General features: G+C 37.6%; 1 protein-coding gene across 1 annotated transcript; it reads left to right on the forward strand.

Moving 5' to 3' along the window:
* Positions 1 to 735: 735 nt before the first annotated feature.
* LOC135110859 (uncharacterized) lies at positions 736 to 15,516 on the forward strand. The gene is made up of 4 exons (XM_064023472.1): positions 736 to 787; positions 3,045 to 3,176; positions 5,151 to 5,259; positions 8,221 to 15,516. The coding sequence occupies exons 2-4, from the start codon at positions 3,109 to 3,111 to the stop codon at positions 8,443 to 8,445; spliced, it is 402 nt and encodes a 133-aa protein (XP_063879542.1). The 5' UTR covers positions 736 to 787; positions 3,045 to 3,108; the 3' UTR covers positions 8,446 to 15,516.
* The last annotated feature ends 4,977 nt before the right edge of the window (positions 15,517 to 20,493 follow it).

Genomic DNA, 20,493 nt, shown 5'->3' on the forward strand with positions numbered 1-20,493 from the left:
CTCAAAAACACTCAAAATATACCTTTTTGGTAACGTTTTTCTATTTCTTAATATTGGTTGGTTTGCATCCGTTTTAACGTTTTTCTACGTAAAACACTGAGAAGACACGTTTTCAGTAACTTTATTTTGGATTCCCATATAGAGTGAGTTCCTTATTATATATCGTTTTGGTGCCTAACATGCTTAAAAACACACAAAACACAGATTTCTGGAAAGGTCGTTTAATTTCCTCATATTGGAGGCTTTGCATGCACTTTGTAACGCTCCTTTTTATTATTTCTGTGTTTCTTTGAGTCTCCCCAATAATTGTTTTCTTTTGTAGCTTGCGGTGAAGAGGAGGATAATAGCGGTAATTAAAGGTTTAGTGATTATATGAAAAAAGTATATTTATAAGGCGTGTATTCGTGGGAGTGATTTAAAAGTCTTGAAACATTTATTATAAATAGTCTTACTTATTTCAACTGTGGTTTTCTCTAATCAGTGGTAATACGAATAATAGGATTACATCATGTTGCGTCAACCTACCAGTAACTCATAAGGTGTCATTCCCTAGCTTATAAAATATGTTAGTAATTTAAAATTCAATTATTAACTTCAACTAATGTCCAGCCTATATGCTCACCTTGCTAGCCAATTATTCCTGCATTTTTATTTAAACTCACGGTTCAGTAAAATTATTTGTGAAAGAAGAGAGAGAGAGAACTAGCTAAGGTTCCAATAACTTTAGAGGCCTGTGGGTGTTGAGGGAGAGAGCACAGAATGGCGTCTCCCTTCCCTCTGGGGACAGGTGGGTCTCGTAGCTCTGAAATATTTGATTTTTCTTTTATTTAGAAGTGAATATTACTGTGTTCATGTTTATTATTCATGTCTCTAGTGAAGATATAGTGACTGTATGTGTTGACAGAATGGCGTCTCCCTTCCCTCTGGCAACAGATAAAATAGCCGGTGTTGGTCCCACGTGGAGACAGGCCACAGAGTCTTGGGAAAGTGTTAGCCATGTAATGTTTCTTTAGTCAAATATAGTCTACTTTGAATGTGTTGTGAGCAATATTATTGCCGTGGAGAAGTGATGGATGAAGGCTGTGACGCTATTTAGGGATATAACGGTGCCCAGAATCAATGGTACTCTTGAGGAGTTATAAAAATAATTATTTTCTTGTGTATTCGTAGTGTTAAGTAACGGAGTATAAGTGTATATGCCATACCAGGATTTCAAGTGCCTTTTTTTTTTTCTAGATTAACCACTCGATAAAGTGTCATAGTGGGTCAGTCAACCCAAAGAATCCCATCAGTATTATTCATTTAATTATTTTTGCTATTTTTTTATATTTTTCGTTCCTCATAATAAAGCCACACTGTAGGTACTGTGTGATAATTAACCTCTCCCTACCCTCTGGCCATGACGATGAAGGCGAGAACCATTACCAATCAAAAATGTTTTCTTTTTTTCTATTGTGTGTGCGTGCTTCACCTCTTCTCTCTTCCTCTTCTTTTTTTTTTTTCTTCTTCACCGTGAAGATCTTTGCCTCGTCTCATTAGAGCTCTGATCGGACCGGTGAGGAGGAGGGAGGAGGGGGGGAACCGGAGGAGGGGGGGGTGGCGTTTCAACTTTAGCGTTTAGTACTTAACAGTCCGAAAAAAAAAAAAGCTGAAATTAACTTTTTTGATAATATTCTCTTATCACATAATTGCCCTGAATTTTCCCAGAATTTTGGCATCTCGGTACCTATGAAGAATAACAAAAAAAAAAAAAAAATCCTATTTATTTTATTTTTTTATTTCTTATTGTCTAAATAAAGAGTGTTATTTGTGGGTTTTAGCTTTTTGGTACTTAAGGAACTTATAAAAACACTCATAATACACGTTTCTCGTAATGTCCTTTTGTTTCCCAAACATAATGTTCTTTGCATGTACTTAAGCGTTTTTATAGATCACATGATCAAAAACACTCAAAATACATGTTTTTGGTAATGTTATTCTGTTTCTCCATAAAGTTTGTTTTGCATGCGTTTTAGCGGTTTGGTATACAAGGGGTTAAAAAATACTTAAAGGCAAGTTCTTCGTAAAAGTGATGAAATTATTCCTTTGAAAGTATTGATGGCTGATCTCTTTCTATAGGTGAGGGTTAGTGTTCTCTACTGTACCAAATACTGAACTATCTTTTTTACTATTTCTCCATCTGTATCCTACCCAGTAATGGTAATAGACTGAGGAACTCCCCACCTTTGTTAATTTTTACTAAGTATTGTCCTAGTGGTAATCAGCTGCAGCATTGATTTGTTTAGGAGTTGGATATCTGAGAATGAGTGGTTATTGGCACCAAGTGCAGCTCAGTTGTGGGTAACTCCAGTTGTTGGGAACACTCCATGGTACACAGATGGTGGGATAGTCTTGCCTTGGACTCTTGCAAATGTGTACTATGTCCCAGTGAGTTTTTTTTTTTTTTTTTGACATGAATCCCAAGTTTATTTAGGCATTTCAGGGACTTATTGTGGGTGATGGAGATCTCCACAGCACTCTTCTCTTGGTTGGTGGGTAGCTGTTGAAAAATTCATATAAATAGAGATGTCAGATGTAGGTAAAATAGAGAAATGTTGATTTGATTGTGAACTAAATCCCACAACTTATATTATCTTTCATAAGAAAGGTTTCGTTTAAACCATGAAAATTGGATAAATGAAGCTGAGCATTATTTTACTGAAACAAGAAGGCACACAAAGTGAAGGAGATCGCATACTTGACTTTAGTTTGTTGTTCCTTTGATGGGGAACTTGTATCATTGTTAAAAGCTTAAAACCTGTAAAATAGCATGGATCCATCTGAATCTTTATTCAGTCAAAAGTTTATATGATGTGTAGACTATTCAAGCTTGCCAGCCTGGAGCCTGGAGCCTGCTTGTTGTAGAGTTGTCCTATGTTCTGTAGATTTGCTTGATATTATAAACAATTATGATAAAATTTTTGTAAACAATTTTGTTCTTTATTTCTTTCAGTATCAGATTCAGTATTTTCTCCATCTTATGGCAGCATATATTTTCAACACAGAGTGAGGGCAGTGTCATTCCTCCTGTCCACTACCCCAACTTCTACTCCCAACACTACCACAACAATGAGCGGTCTGGTGTGGTGGCTGAGGATTCTTTTGAAGAGGACAATGCTTCTGCTTCATCTGAGCAGGTCAGAAGGTGGATAGCAGCAGTACTAGTAGCAGACTGGTGTTACCTTGATGCTACTGCTACATTGCATTATTTGCATAGTTTTTTCAGTTATCATGGACTTTGTGTAATATGTATAAAAGTATATGAAGCTCAAGAAACTTGTTGATAAGGTTTATGTTCAGCATACAAATTGTAGGATGCAAAGACAAGGATTGAAATATCATTGCCACAATTCCTGACAAAGCATTTGGTGCCACAGAATATTCAGCAATGTAATGTTTGTTTGGCAAACAAACCAGTTTCCCTGAATGATAGCTTTATTTCTGCAGGTTAATACAGTCTCTCTATGGGGGAGAGTTTGGAGACAAAGCCAAGCATATATATATATATATATATATATATATATATATATATATATATATATATATATATATATATATATATATATATATATATATATGTGTGTGTGGTTTGTGAGCCAAGCATACTGATCATTACACTATCATGTGTAGTTTTAATATGTAATTTAGATCAAGGACAGTGCAGTGATAGAGGAAAAATTATTCACTAGATTTTTTCAGAGAAGTTTTATGACATAAAGGATTAAATGAACGATCAGTATATATGTATATTGGCTCACTAGCTGCATCTCTTTAACACAGAAAGCTTTCACTAATTATCTCGGCCCAATTCATTAAGTGCATCGCTGTTGTGGGAGGGAAGATATGCAGTGTTTCCTTGCCATCTGTGGGAGTTACATTCCAGAGCCTCCTGCAAATAATTAAAATCTGTGAATATGGGAAACCATTCTTATAAGGATCAGAACTACCTATATTTATAGTTTAAACCTTAAACTATGCATCTCACATTTACTAAGCAATTCACTTTAAGACAATAAAAAACAGTTATTATATGTATAGTACATGATATTTTAATTAAAATACAGTGCACTATATAATAAAAGGGGAATAAGTTGATATGTACAATAAACCCTTGAACTTCTATTTACCAAATTTCAGGTATAACAACCTATTTAAGGCTGCTGTCTCCTACCTCTCTCTCTCTCTCTCTCTCTCTCTCTCTCTCTCTCTCTCTCTCTCTCTCTCTCTCTCTCTCTCTCTCTCTCTCTCTCTCTCTCTCTCTCTCTCTCTCTCTCTCTCTCTCTCTCTCTCTCTCTATACACATATATAGCAAATTTTCATCTCAAGTGACCCACTCTCCCCCCATATGTGTTCGTTATATCTTGGGTTACTGTAATTTATAACTGAAAGAATAATTTGGGCTCTTTGGACTGAAAGACTGAGCTGGTGGTGACACCTGGCAACTCTAAAAACTCCCCATTAGTTAGGTTAGGTTAGGGAAAACTCTGCAAATATGCAAAACCATGAATATGTGAGGGAACGCTGATATATGCTATCTCTTATTTGTTGTAGATGTATTCCATTCTATTGGCATAGAACGATAGGAAAATGGCATCAAGGAAGTAGGGATGCCACCAAACTTTGAGACTAGACATAACCTTGCACATAGAATTGGTGAACATAAAGGTATTTCTCCTTGAACTAATAATCAACCAGCTGTTCCATCATTTTCAGCAATAAGTCCCCATTCACATGAACATGATCATCCCTTTTTGTGACAAAGTTTTTAGAATACTACACAAGACAGAGTCCAATATGGATACAAAATTATTAGAGGCAATATATATTAAACACATAAATCCAGTACTGAATAATAACTTAACATCAAGTCAATCACATATTGTAAGATAATGTTTCGGAGGCCCGTTCCAATACCATTATCATAGTGTTAGGAACCCAACTTTTTCAGTCCCTCTCTCATTGCCATACAGGCAAGATGTGTGTGGATACTTATTGTTTTCTGTCAATCCAGTTTATAATCTTGGTGCTTGTAGTGTTTTGTTTTTTGTGTGTAGTGTCATATGATGTGAATTTTATACAACTTTTACATAGTATTTTATTGTTTTTTCTAGCTTGAAGCTGCCTGCAGAAATAGGCAAAACAGCAACTGACGAAAGAATAAAGTTGAAGGAAACTGGAGTTTCCCTGCAAAACAAGCTATCAAGAAGACCTATACAATGTGTGTGTATGTATATATATATATATATATATATATATATATATATATATATATATATATATATATATATATATATATATATATATATATATATATCCTTGTCTTCATAATGCTCTTCATTGGCACTTGAAGCATGCATCACACTTTTGTATGATTGATCGTATAATTTTTCCTGAGTGGCCCAATCACCCACACTATCACATTCACTATCCAAGTCCTTCCTTCAGCCTTGACACATGCACTGTAATGATGGAACAGTATTTTTCTGTATGTCACAACTAGATAAGTGTAATCAACTAGGTTAACACACACACACATACAGGTATTTTTGAGGGCTTCAAGGAAGAGGATCTCAATGTAACTCATACAAATACATGAATGTGGATAACTAAAGAAGAAAATGTGAAAATACAAGAAGCTTAACAGCGATGATAAAGGCATGGAAGGAAGAAACAGAAGTGGGTGGCGACAATGTAAAAAAGATATCCAATGATATAATAGAGATGGAAAGGGAAAAAGAAAACAAAGAACTGAGAAGAGGTGACAAAAATAGTGGACTTAAATAAGAAATACTGTGAAGAGATTAAGAAACTCAAGAAAGAGAATGAAGAATTAAAGAAAACTTTGCAAGAGAGGTTAGGGTTGGAGGAGTGAGAGTTAGTTACAGAGGAAGTCAAAGGTTGGAAAGAGAGAGAACAGCAAAAGGTGGACATGGAGGACATAACAAGGCAACAGCAACAGAAACAACAAGGATATGGAAAAGCAAGTGATTAAAATAATAAAGGAAAAAAGTAATCTTGTGAGAGACACAGTACAGAGAAAGATGTGTATGGTGGTATTTGGGGTCAAGGAAAAGAACCTACCCATGAAAACAGCTAGAGAGAAAGAAGTGAAAAGAACTAAGGAAATTATAGCAGAAGTGGCAGAGGAAGGAGAGGGGAGAGTCGAACAAATTGAAGAGGTTTACAGGATCGGAAAGTATGACAAAAATAGAACAAAGCCAATGTAAAACAAGAATCATGTCACAAACAGCAGCAGAACATGTCTTGCAAAGAACAGGAAAATTGGCAAAAGCAAAAGGATTGAAGGAAATATGGATAAAAAGAGACATGAACGAAGAATAGAGAAGTAAACTAAAAGTCAAAAAATGAATAGAGAACACAGGAAAGTTGTGGACATGAAAGTGAGGAAATGGTGGCACAAAGATGCCACACAAGACCACCAAACAGAAGTTTAAAGATTATGTATACTAATGTAGATGGTTTGGTGTCCAGCCTACTGGAACTTGAAGACTATTTAAAGAACAATAAACCAGATGTGGTATGTTTAACAGGAACCAAACTAGAAGAGGAAATAAAGTTGGGATTTGCAAAGGAAGGATACAGTACATGGAAGAGAGACAGAAAAGGAAAGGGAAGAGAAGTGATGATATTGGTAAGAAAAGGATATTGTTGTTGAGGAAGTGGAATATGGTGATGGAATGGTAGAAACAATGAGTGTTGTGATTAAGATCAAAAGATGTGAAAAAAGGAAAATCATTGTGAAATACATACCACCAAAAACTAATGCATGGTAGACTAATAAATTCAAAAGTATGCAACTAGAAACAAAAAAATAGTATGGAGGAAATGATAAGGAAAGGTAACAAAGTACTCTTAGTAGGTGACTTCAACACTAAAAGAATTAACTGAGAGGAGATGGAAGTAACAGAAAATGTTGGGTCATGGAGTGAAGAACTTATGCAAACCATGATGATGAATACAACGAGACAGTGGGTGAATGAGCCTATAAGATGTAGAAGAGAAGAAGAACCATCACAGCTGGATTTAATGTTTATGAAAATCCCAGAAAGTAGACCAAGTATACATTGTCTGAGTTCAATGGGAAGAAGTGATCATGTGACAATAGAGATAGTACTACAGGAGGAAACAGTGTTGCACAGGAAAGAACAATACAGAAATTGGAGACAGAACTATGCTAAGTTAAACTTTGCAGAGCTTAGTAAGTTTTATTGAAAAATTAAATGGAAAGAGCAATTTGAAGGTAAAGTAGTGCAAGAAAAATATGAGATATTTTTGAGCAAGTATAGAGAGAGGATGCAACAGTTTGTACGGTTATAAAATGAAAATTGGGAAACAAGAACGGTATAATGGCAGGTGTGTAGAAGCAAATAAGAAAAAGGACAGGACATGGAAGAAAATGGCTATGGCCTGTTTTAAGACTATACAAGTGGAAATACCCTGGTCTGAGGCAATTTTTTCTCTCTCTCTCTCTCTCTCTCTCTCTCTCTCTCTCTCTCTCTCTCTCTCTCTCTCTCTCTCTCTCTCTCTCTCTCTCTCTCTCTCTCTCTCTCTCTCTCTCTCTCTCTCTCTCTCAAACAAAAAATAAAAAAGGTGGAGAAACAAGGGGAAAGGGAGATGAATGAACAGAAGGTAGCCAAAATCAAATTTGTACATTTGTGTGTGTTTGCATTTGTTTCTTATTTGTATTTTCACAGATTGACCCAAATCTAAATTACCATTTTTAATGAGAGAGAGAGAGAGAGAGAGAGAGAGAGAGAGAGAGAGAGAGAGAGAGAGAGAGAGAGAGAGAGAGAGAGAGAGAAATCACAAATACCTACTAACCTGGAAAGTGGAGTCCTTGATGATAAATTGGCTGGGATCAGCAGGGTGAACTGTGGCAGAAGTTTGGTGCATGGCAAATATGGCTTCAGGATGAGTAAATGGAGAGGCAGGAGGGAGTGATGGTTGTGGGGGAGATGATGAGTGAGCAGAAGGTGAGAAGGATGAGGAGAAAAAAGGTGATGGTGCAGAGAATGATGAGGAATGGACTAATGGGGAAGGGGAAATGTGAGATAATTTTGAGGACTCAAAGGCAGTACTAACAGGTGGTGTAGTGCTGAGGTGAGTATGGTCTGAGGCATGGCCAGGAGCTGCTGTATGACCAGATTTCTGAATTTCCAGTCAAAGTGTCTGGCTAAGAGTTGGAGATCTGGCAGAGAAGCTGTGGCCAGAGGAAGGAGGCTTGGCTGCTGCACCAGACCCATAGACCACATCTTTGGAGTGGCTTTGGCCTTGAGGTGCAGCCAGGTAGCTGTAGCTCACCACCTGCCAGAGAAAAGCTTTTTTAACCTCACTGCCTGCCAGGGAAGAGCTTTTTTAATTTCCATTTTAATCTTACATGATTAAGGTCATATGATTAATAGTTATACCATCTTCTGTATATCTAGCCTGGAGGTTGAGATGTGATGGAATGATTCCAAATGTGAATGTATACTATATTAAATCCTTGTCTCTACTTTCCTCCAAATGAGATCCATGGGCCTTGTAAAAAAAAGTTGGGAGTCCAATCTTTTAAAACTAGTAACTCTAATAATAGAGATTTGAGAGACAGAATGAAGCATAATTAAAGCTTTGATAAGCATTTATAAATCTGTACATTCTTTCAATTTTTTTTCACCATTTTTGAATGGCATATTGGAGTGATTTGAGTCAGAAATAACAATTTTGAACACTTTTGTTTCTATTTGTTGGTAATGTGTAATACCACTGATGAGAGACAAACTTTGTGCTTGGAAGGAAAGAACTGACACCCTTTCTCTATAAATTCTGCTTCACTGCATGCCACAAGTTTTATAATTTATATCAGAACTATTTCTAGACTAACCACTTCATAAGCATAATCATTTTGTCATCACAGTTTTCACTATGCTGCCTTATCACCATTGTGCTACAGTGATCTCAGATGCTTCTGATTTCATAATGAAAGTTAGGGTTCACTTTAAAACCAGTTGACAACTGAGAGTCTAAATTCCAATCCAAGAAATGAATTTTGTATCATCAATGAATGAAAGTGCTTGATTGTTCTACAAGTTTGGTGAGGATTGAGGTTGCTGGTTAGTTCTGGGGAGTAGATTAGTAAAATTCTGAAGAAGTATTTTTTAACTGTCTTCACCCAGGAAAACATGCAGGAAATGCTGGATAGTGAAATTTTTAGAGCAGAAGAGAATGAGAAGCTGAAAGATATTACCATAATTAAGGAGATAGTGGAACAGGTGATAGATAGGCTAAGAAAGTTCAAGACACCAAGACCAGATGAAATATATCCCAGAGTAGTTGGGTTTAGGAAGGGGGATAAAACCCAGGGAGGAGGTAGGATTCTTTTAATCTCTAACGTTTCAGCTGAATAGCCATCCTCAGAGAGACTGATTTACATGAGTGAAAACACATTATTTATAACAACAAACAAAATTTTCTCATATGACATTCGTACAGAGTATTGCCATCCTGGCGTGTACCTCACCTAATTTTATTTTCCTAGTCAGGTGGCATTATTCGCCTACGTGACGAGCCTTTACTGGGGATTTTCCTTGTACCTGACCTGAGGGCCAATCTGGCGGAATTACCCACCCACCTGATAAAACCTTCTCTGTGGTTAATGACTTCCCTAGTTGTTATGAGGGCTGCCTCTATAGCTTTTCTCATTCTTTTCTTCAATCCAACTTTAATTTCTTTAGCCTCTTCCCATTTTGGTAGGTGATTACATTTTTCTATGTTCAATACAAGGGAGTTTGATGTGTTGTGTTTTAAAACATCTTTCCTATGCTCTGCTATTCTTGTTTTAAGTCCCCTGCCTGTTTCTCCTATGTACTGCTTTGTACAACCTTTGCATGGTATGCTGTACACTACGCTGTTATTATTAACAAGTCCGGTCTCTTTAGTCCTCGTTAGCTCACCAATTTTCTCTCCCGCTAATGTTGCTATTTTTAATCCTGTTCTAGACAAATATTTATTAATTATGGAAGCCTTGTCCGAATTTGGTACACATGTATAACTCTCTCTTTTGCTGGTTGTACAGAGATCTTTATTCTCTTTGTTTTCAGTTGTTATTTTCTTTGCCTTATTCTTAAGCCTAACAAGGAGCCCTTCAGGATAACCCAGCTTTTTGAAAGTTGATATGATATATCATATTTCTTGCTCTAGGAAGTTGTTGCTGCAAATTCTGAACGCTCTTAAGTAAAAACCAATAATCACATCAGATTTGACTCTCATGCTGTGGGCTGAAAGGTAGTGAATGAAATCGTCCTTATTGGACATTCATTCACTTGTTAATAATAACAGCGTAGTGTACAGCATACCATGCAAAGGTTGTACAAAGCAGTACATAGGAGAAACAGGCAGGGGACTTAAAACAAGAATAGCAGAGCATAGGAAAGATGTTTTAAAATGCAACACATCAAACTCCCTTGTATTGCACATAGAAAAATGTAAACACCTACCAAAATGGGAAGAGGCTAAGAAATTAAAGTTGGATTGAAGAAAAGAATAAGAAAAGCTATAGAGGCAGCCCTCATAACAACTAGGGGAGTCATTAACCACAGAGAAGGTTTTATCAGGTGGGCGGGTAATTCCGCCAGATTGGCCCTCAGGTCAGGTACAAGGAAAATCCCCAGTAAAGGCTCGTCACGTAGGCGGATAATGCCACCTGACTAGGAAAATAAAATTAGGTGAGGTACACGCCAGGATGGCAATACTCTGTACGAATGTCAAATGAGAAAATTTTGTATGTTGTTATAAATAGTGTGTTTTCACTCATGTAAATCAGTCTCTCTGAGGATGGCTATTCAGCCAAAATGTTAGAGATTAAAAGAATCCTAACTCCTCCCTGGGTTTTTATCCCCCTTCCTAAACCCAACTACTTGTCAACATGAACAGTTCATATCCCAGAGTACTTAAGGAATGCAAAGAAGTTATTAGTGAACTGTTAGTTTCTGCCTTTAGGAAATCACTTGAGATACCGGTAATGTGGAGGCAAGTTTAAGCTTTAAGAAAGGAGATTTAAGCTTAACTTCTGTTGTAGATAAAATAATGAAGTCTGTAATAGTAAAGAACATTAGGGAACATTTAGACAAACATAACTTGATAAATTGGTCACAGCATAGCTTCACAAAGGGGAAGTCTTACCTGACAAACTTGTCAAGATTTTACTGTAAAGTTTACATGGCAGGAGATAATGCTGATAGTTATGACATCCTATATCTGGACTTCAGTGAAGTGTTTGACAAGGTACCCCATCAGAGGCTCCTGAGAAAGGTTAGGGCACACGGAATAGATGGGAAGGTGTTAGGGTGGATAAGGTTGTGGCTAAGTGACAGGTGACAGAGTCATAATAAACAGCTCTAAATCGGAGTGGGATTAAGTAATTAGTGGGGTGCCACAGGGATCAGTATAAGGGCCATTGATGTTTTTAATATACATCAGTGACTTGGATAGTTGAATTAGTTGTGACGTTAGTAAATTTGAGGATGACACGAAGATAGGTAGATTAATTAGATTAGAATTGGATGCCATTCCCTTGCAGGCAGATTTGGATAGGATGAACGAATGGACAGACAGATGGCAAATGCAGTTTAATATAAAAAAATGTAAAGTACTTAGCATAAGTAGAGGAAATCCACACAGAAGGTACACAATAAACAATGAACCTCTGGTAGGTTTAGGGTACAAAAAAGATTTAGAATTTATAGTTAGCTCTAAATTCCATATAAGAAAGCAATGCATAGAGGCCAGAAACAGGGCAAATAGGATATTAGGATTTATTTTTAAGAATGTTAAAAGTAGAAGTCCCGAAGTAATATTAAAGTTATATTTGGTGCTGGTCAGACCTCATCTATATTATGCTGTGCAGTTCTGGTCCCCCATATTACAGGAAGTATATAGGTCTTTTAGAATCAATACAAAGGAGAATGGCTAAAAGGATACAAGGAGTGAGGAGTATTCCTTACAAAGAGAGATTGAAGCTGTTAAATTTACATTAAGAGAGATGTAGGTTAAGAGGGGACCTGATAGAAGTCTTTAAATGCTATAAGGGTTACAACACAGGGGATGTAAGCAAAATTCTTAGGATTAGTAACCAGGATAGAACAACAAATAACAGTTTTAAGCTTGAAAAATTTAGTTTAAAAAAGAGATAGGAAGGAATCAGTTCTCAAATAGAGTGGTAGATGAATGGAACGGACTCAGTAATCAGGTTGTTGGTGCTGGGTCATTAGGAAGCTTTAAGAGAAAATTAGAGATTTATGGATGGGGATTGATAGGTGGAAATAGGTAAGTATATTTCATACAGGAACTGCCACATGTATGCCTGATGGTTTCTTGCAGCTTCCATTTTTTATGTTCTTATATTCTTATGAGTATGTATCTTGAACCTGAGATATTATGCTTGTCTTATTATCACAGGGATATTGATCATAGAAAAGAAACACTCATCTTTTGTACTTACATTTTTTTTTTTTTTTTGTGAATGTGAAAGAAAATGCCCTGACAGAATTAATTTATCTTTTTAAGGAACATAATGAAAAAAGTTATATTTGCAATTGTCATGTTTGGGTTAACTATAATTAGCCTTAGTTTGTGTTGGCTACACACACTGGATCATGTGTGTTGCTGCTGTGATTATTAATGAGTGTAATTTCCAGAAATGTGATTTCAGTACTCTCCTAGCAAGTCAGTTAAACACACATGATTTATTCAAAGCAAAAGACTATTCAGTGTGTTTGAAGACTACTTGATATTGATAATAAAACCCATCTTAATGCTTACTTTCAGGTTTTTTTTCTGATTTTATTTTCAGACAAGGATATGTTCACATTGTTGTTGTTGTTGAGGAGAAACTGTTGTTCTTAGTGAGCTATGAAAGCCCTGACCCATTCATAGCTATGAATGTTCCATGGTTCTTAGTTGCGAATGATTTTGCTTTAAAAAATTACCAGCACTAAGATGTTCATAGCCCACTAAGATAAATCTTAGAAACATCTGGGAATGTGGCTTCTGGCTCCTCAGGGGTATGTTGTTGTCCGTTATAATAATGAAAGGCTTATGTGTTGTGTAAAAGTAAAATTAAGATAGCAGCCTGTTATTTATGGATAGCAAGCAGGCTGGAGGGAGGGAGAGTGTGAAGTGTGTGGGTGTCGTGGTGGGGAAGTCTCAGTGTGACACGTGAATCACTGCACGAGCTGTCATTGGCTGACTCTTCTCGTGCTGCTGTGGCGAGGGAGTTATTCTCTCTGGCCCCAGCAACTGATAGCTATCACTCAAGCGTGACAAAAAGGTTCTGTGGATAATTTCACTTGGATGGATTTTGACCCTAATGTGGGGTCCATTCTGATGTCTGCACTCTCTCTCGTCATGTTAGGAAGGTTGGGGATGACAATGCAATAAAATAGTAATTTTGACCACAAGGGCACTTAGATCACTCTGGCTCTGGGAACCTCATATAATATCTGATGCAATATGATCATAGGATAGTGCAATTAATTTTTTTTTTTCCCCCTTCCCCCCTTTTTTCTTTTTTCTTTTTTTTTTTTACCTAGGAGGGACACTGGCCATGGGCAACAAAAATCCAATAAAAAAAAAGCCCACTGTGATGCTAGTTCCAGAAAAGGGTCCAAACCGGTAGTCAAAAATTAAAGGATAAGTGTCTTGAAACCTCCTCCCTCTTGAAGGAATTCAAGTCATAAGAAGGTGGAAATACAGAAGCAGGTAGGAAGTTCCAGAATTTACCAGAGAAAGGGATGAATGATTGAGAATACCAGTTAACTCTTGCATTAGAGAGGTGGACAGAATAGGGGTGAGAGAATGAAGAAAGTCTTATGCAGCAAGGCTGCAGGAGGAGGAGAGGCATGCAGTTAGCAAGATCAGAAGAGCAGCTAGCTTGAAAACTGCAGTAGAAGATAGCTAGAGATGCAATATTGCAGCGATGAACAGAGGCTGAAGACAGTCAGCTGGAAGAGAGGAGTTGATGAGACGAAAAGCTTTTGATTCCACCCTGTCTAGAAGAGCAGTAATAGTAGAACCTCCCAGACGTGTGAAGCATACTCCATACATGCACGGATAAGGCCCTTGTACAGAGTTAGCAGTGTGGGGGTGGGTGAGAAAAACTGGCAGAGATGTCTCAGAACACCTAACTTCATAGAAGCTGTTTTTAGCTAGAGATGAGATGTGAAGTTTCCAGTTCAGATTATAAGTAAAGGACAGACCGAGGATGTTCAGTGTAGAAGAGGGACAGTTGAGTGTCACTGAAGAAGAGGGGATAGTTGTCTGGAAGGTTGTGTCGAGTTGATGGATGGAGGAATTGAGTTTTGAGACAATAAACAATACCAAGTTTGCTCTGCCCCAATCAGAAATTTTAGAAAGATCAGAACTCAGGTGTTCTGTGGCTTCCCTGCGTGAAATGTTTACTTCTTGAAGGGTTGGATGTCTATAAAAAGATGTGGAGAAGTGCTGGATGGTATCATCAGTGTAGGAGTGGATAGGACAAGAAGTTTGGTTTAGAAGGTCATTGATGAATAATAAGAAGAGAGTGGGTGCCAGGACAGAATCCTGAGGAACACCACTGTTAATAGATTTAGGAAAAAACAGTGACCATCTACCACAGCAGCAACAGAATGGTCAGAAAGGAAACTTGCGATGAAGTTACAGAGAGAAGGACACAAGCCATAGGAAGGTAGTTTGGAAATCAAAGCTTTGTGCCACACTCTATCAAAAGCTTTTGATATATCCAAGGCAACAGCAAAAGGTTCACCAAAATCTCTAAAAGAGATGACTGAGACTCAGTAAGGAAACCCAGAAGATCACCAGTAGAGCGGCCTTGACAGAACCCATACGGTGATCAGATAGAAGGTTGTGAAGTGACAGATGTTTAAGAATCTTCCTCTTGAGGAAGATTGATTCAAAAACTTTAGATAGGCAGGAAATTAAAGCAATAGGATGGTAGTTTGAGGGATTAGAACAGTCTTCCTTTTTAGGAACAGGCTGAATGTAGGCAAAGAAGGAAAGGTAGATGTTGACAGAGTTGAAAGAGTTTGACTAGGCAAGGTGCAAGCACGGAGGCACAGTTTTGGAGAACAATAGGAGGGATCCCATCAGGCAACCTTTCAAATCAATAATTAATTAGAAAGTTATTATAATATCTGTACCACTATTTCTTACCATAGATAGTATACATTTAGTTCAGATAATACTCCATTCTTGGCATCACACTTATTGAAACATCACACAACATCTCTATAATGGTCAGAAACAAGTCCATGTAGCCATGCACGGTGTGCACTGTGTTGTGTATTTACCTAGGTGTAATATACAGGGCCCGAGCTACACTCAAGTGGTCCCATCTCCATACCTATACATGTCTAATTTTTCCTTTAGTTTGTGTACACTTGTTGCCAAAACTATACATATCTTCTTTTAGTCCATTCCAAACTTCAGTGTGTCTTTGTGGAAAACTATTCTTTGTGTTGTTCAGACATCTTCTTTTCCCTACTTATGTGAGTGTCCCATTCTACTGTCATGACTGCTTGTCTCTTTTAGTAATGGTTTTGTCATTACCAACTTCCATTTTATTTGCCAACTTGTAGATAGTTATCAAATCTCTTTCTCTCCTTTGTTCCAGTATTGGTAAGTATATTTTTTCTAATCTTTCTTCATAGCTTAATTCCTCAAATTCTGCCACCATTTTTGTTCCTATTGTTTGTATTCTTCCTAGCTTGTTTACATGCTTCTTACATAGAGACTACACAACTGCTGCATATTCCAATCTAGGTCTTATTATCATAGGGATTATTTTTCTCATCTTACTTTTGTTCATGAGGTGAGAAGCTGTACTATGTTTCATAGTAATCTGTAAATGTTCCTCATATTCTACCTATATGCTTCTCTGGTTGGAAGTTATCTGGCTTTACTACTCCTAGATCCTTTTCTTCCTGGATCCTTTTAATATATTTGTTTTCTACCTTGTATGTCCAATGTGGTCTTCTATTCACTTCTGCACATCTCCATCATATGACATTTGCTTACATCGAATTTAACTTCCCATTTTTTGCTCCATTCACAAATTTTATTGGTCATTTTGTAGATATTCACAGTCTTTGCAACTTTTTATTTCTTTCTGTAATTTAGCATTATCTGCAAATAGGCTGTTGTAGCTATCAATTTTTTCAAGAATATCATTTATATAAACAATGAACAATACCATATTGGTGATAGTACTGACCCTTGTGGCACACCACTCTTTACTGTTTTCCAAACCAACTTTTCATCATTAGCTACTGTTCTCATTTCTCATCATTTTAAGTAATTTTCCATCCACTTTATACTTGTCCCATGTAGTCTCTTAATATTTTCAAGTTTCCACATAAGTCTTTCATGGGGGAACCTTGTCAAAAGCTTTTTATCAGATCTAGTTATATACAGTCCACAAATGCTTCTCTTTCCTACATGATGTCATCACTCTTGAGCTGAAGCTTAATAGATTTGTTACACATGATTTTCTTTTCCTGGAGCCATATTGTTTGTCTGTTATTATTCCTTCTTTTATAAGAATTCTGCTGCCCATTGTGTGTGTGTGTGTGTGTGTGTGTGTGTGTGTGTGTGTGTGTGTGTGTGTGTGTGTGTGTGTGTGTGTGTGTGTGGGGAGGGGGACAGAATTTGATGACACTGACATTACAGTGTCCCTTCATAATGTGCAATTAGTGATTGGGTGCCAATTATACCAGAGACACTCTTCAGTGAATTCTTTCACTCATAATACCCCATAATCAATGATCTAGTGCCTCTAAATATTACAGTAATAAAATTATTTTGTAATCACCTTTCAACAAGCATTACCTACTCAGTTAGACTACCAGTATGCAGAAACTTCTGCTAGCCCCTAAGCAACGGGTTTTTTGTGCAGAAACCTCTTCTTGTAATGAGTTTTTAGAGAAAAATAACTCTTATTCCTAGTTATATCTCATTTAGTACAGATTCTAGAATAATGAAACTTACAGCATAAGAAGCACCTATCCTTCTCCATTCTAGTGGTACTTTTGTCTGACTCATTATTTTAGTTCAACAGGAAGTAAAGGTGTGTTCATTATGCTGGATATAGTACTGGCTACAGCTCACTTGCCCCACCTGCCCTCACTGCTTTCCCCACATATCAAAAGGAATGTTCTTCCACTGTGACTCCTTGTTTAACAGCACTTAATGGGAGTGGATGAGGTTAGCTTGCATTTGCACTTAGCCATTCATTAGGATGAGGGCAGATCACCTCCTTCCATGATACTTGCCTTGTATAGAATACCAGATGGCAAGTCACTAAAAGTGGTAGGGAGCAGCTTTGTAAATGTTGCTAAGTAATGTTCAAAATATCTCTCTCCCACTTTCATTTTGATTTAAGGATTGAAAATCATGAGGCACATACATTCATTACCCATCAGAGCCCTGAAATGCACACCACTGTGTTGCTTGTTGCTCAGGGGGTTAAAATTATTGATACCTGTGAGATGTTATTCTAAAAACTGGAAAAATAAATAACAGGCAGCTCTAAATAAATTATATACTGTCGACAAATAACAACAGTAGCTTATGTAAAAAGGAACATAAATGCTTGGTACACATTTTTAGACCTCAGCTAGGATGTGAAAACATGAGCTAAAGCTAAACTAGATGTGATGTACTTTATGATTATGTCAGCTAAAGGCTTGTCCTTTAAGCTTGTCAGATCTGGTTTCAATCCCTGGTCACATCCACTTCCCATGTTTATACATTTTTTTTTTCATAATTTTTAATTTTGTAATAGGAAATGTATTTCTTTGTTTAACTATGACATTGGCAACATGGTGGTGGGATGGTCTTAAAAGATTTCATATAGGGGAAAGAATAAAGCCTAGTATGAACTTATGATGGCATTGTTTTGTTGCGTCAAACAGGAAATGAGTGTCCCACCCAAAAAAGGGAGAAAACATGAATGGAGCAGGGGCTTCCTAGTGAATACTCTGGTAAACCTTGCAAGACCAGAACCACACTTCCCAGACACACACTTTGGATTGTTTGGATACTTATTGTACCACATTAAATTAATGAAACATCAGAAATTAACCTAGAAGGAAGAGCCATGTAATGCAGTGATAGGACACAAATATGAGCCAAAGCTAGATTAGCTGTGAGGTACCTCATGGTCCAGTTAGTTAAGGCTTGGTATTCTGGTATGTTCATTCCTGGTTCAGTCCCTGATCACATCTACCTCCCTTTTTTTTCTTTTTTTCCCCTTCATGTAGGAGTGGCACAGGCCAAGGGAAACAAAAATTCCAGCAAAAAAAAAAAAAAAAACAGCCACTGAGGTGCCAGTCCCCAAACAGTCAAAAATGTTAGTCAAAAATACAAGTTAAGTGTCTTGAAACCTCACTCTTGAAAGAGTTCAAGTCATAGGAAGGTGGAAATACAGAGGCAGGCAGGGAGTTCCAAGGTTTACTAGAGAAAGGGATGAATGATTGAGAATACTGGTTAACTTGCATTAGAGAAGTGGACAGAATAGGGATGAGAGAAAAAAGAAAGTCTTATGCAGCAAAACCAAGGGAGGAGGGGAGGCATGCACTTCACAAGATAAGAAGAGCAGTTGGCATGAAAATAGCAGTAGAAGATAGCAAGAGATGCAACATTGCAGCAATGAGAATGAGGCTGAAGACGGTCAGTTAGAGGAAAGGAGTTGATGAGATGGAAAACTTTTGATTACACCCTATCTAAAAGATAGCATACTACATACATGGACGGATAAGGAGGGGTGGGGGTGAGAAAAACTGGTGAAGAAGACTGATGCCTAACTTCACAGAAACTGTTTTAGCTAGAGATGAGATGTGAAGTTTCCAGTTTAGATTATGATTAAAGGACAGAGGACAGACTGAGGATGTTCAGTGTAGAGAAAGGGGACGGTTGAGTGTCACTGAAGAAGAGGGGATGGTTGTCTGGAAGGTTGTGTCGAGTTGATAGACGGAGGAATTGAATTCTTGGGACACTGAACAATACTAAGTTCACTCTCCCCCAGTCAGAAATTTTGGAGAGATCAGAAGTCAGGAATTCTGTGGCTTCCTTGTGTGAACTGTTTACTTCCTGAAGGGTTGGACGTCTACAAAAAGACGCGGAAAAGTGCAGGGTGGTATCATCAGCATAGGAATGGATAGGACAAAAGTTTGGTTTAGAAGGTCATTGATGAATAATAGGAAGAGAGTGGGTGACAGGACAAAACCCTGAGGAACACCATTGTCAATAGATTTAGGAGAAGAACAGTGACCATCTACCACAGTACCAATAGAATGGTCAGAAAAGAAACTCGAGATCAAGTTACCAAGAGAAGGATAGAGGCTGTAGGAGGGTAATTTGGAAATCAAAGCTTTGTGCCACTCTATCAAAAGCTTTTGATATGTCTAAGGTATCAGCAAAAGATTCACCAAAATCTCTAAAAGAGGATAATCAAGAATCAGTAAGGAAAGCCGGATCACCAGTAGAGTGGCATTGACGGAACCCATACTGTTGATCAGATAGAAGGTTGTGAAGTGATAGATGTTTAAGAATCTTCCTGTTGATGCATCAAAAACTTCAGATAAGCAGGAAATTACAGCAACAGGATGGTTATTTGAGGGATTACAACGGTCACGCTTTTTAGGAATAGGCTGAATGTAGGCAAGCTTCCAGCAAGAAGAAAAGATAGATGTTGATAGACAAAGATGAAAGAGTTTGACTAGGCAAGGTGCAAGCACAGAGGAGCAGTTTTGGAGAACAATAGGAGGGACCCCATCAGGTCCATAAGCCTTCCGAGGGTTTAGGCCAGCAAGGGCATGGAAAACATCATTGTGAAGAATTTTAATAGGTAGCATGGAGGATGGAGGAGAGGGAGGAACAAGCCCTGAATTGTCCAAGGTAGAGTTTTTAGCAAAGGTTTGAGCAAAGAGTTCAGCTTTAGAGATAGATATGATAACAGTGGTACTATCTGGTTGAAATAAAGGAGGGAAAGAAGAAGCAAAGTTATTGGAGATGTTTTTGGCTAGGTGCCAGAGATCACGAGGGGAGTTAGATCTTGAAAGATTTTGACACTATTAATGAAGGAGTTTTGGCTAGTTGGAGAACAGACTTGGCATGGTTCCGGACAGAAATATAAAGTGCAAGAGATTCTAGTAATGGAAGGCTCAGGTACCTTTAGTGAGCTACCTCTCTATCATGAATAGCAGGAGAACAGGCTGTGTTAAACCAAGGTTTGGAAGGTTTAGGTATGGGCAGAAATATAAAGTGCAAGAGATTCTGGTAATGGAAGGCTCAAGTACCTTTTGTGAGCTACCTCTCTATCATGAATAACAGGAGAACAGGCTGTGTTAAACCAAGGTTTGGAAGGTTTAGGTCGAGAAAAAGAGTGAGGAATGTAGGGCC

Source organism: Scylla paramamosain, chromosome 21 (assembly GCF_035594125.1).
Source record: "Scylla paramamosain isolate STU-SP2022 chromosome 21, ASM3559412v1, whole genome shotgun sequence".
NCBI classification, from domain to species: Eukaryota; Metazoa; Arthropoda; class Malacostraca; order Decapoda; family Portunidae; genus Scylla; species Scylla paramamosain.

Coding starts and splice junctions, on each gene's coding strand:
- LOC135110859 (XM_064023472.1), top strand. CDS start 3,109: ATGAGCGGTCTGGTGTGGTGGCTGAGGATTCTTTTGAAGAGGACAATG. Junction 3,177..5,150: donor CTTCTGCTTCATCTGAGCAG/GTCAGAAGGTGG, acceptor TGTTTTTTCTAG/CTTGAAGCTGCCTGCAGAAA. Junction 5,260..8,220: donor CAAGAAGACCTATACAATGT/GTGTGTATGTAT, acceptor CTGAATTTCCAG/TCAAAGTGTCTGGCTAAGAG.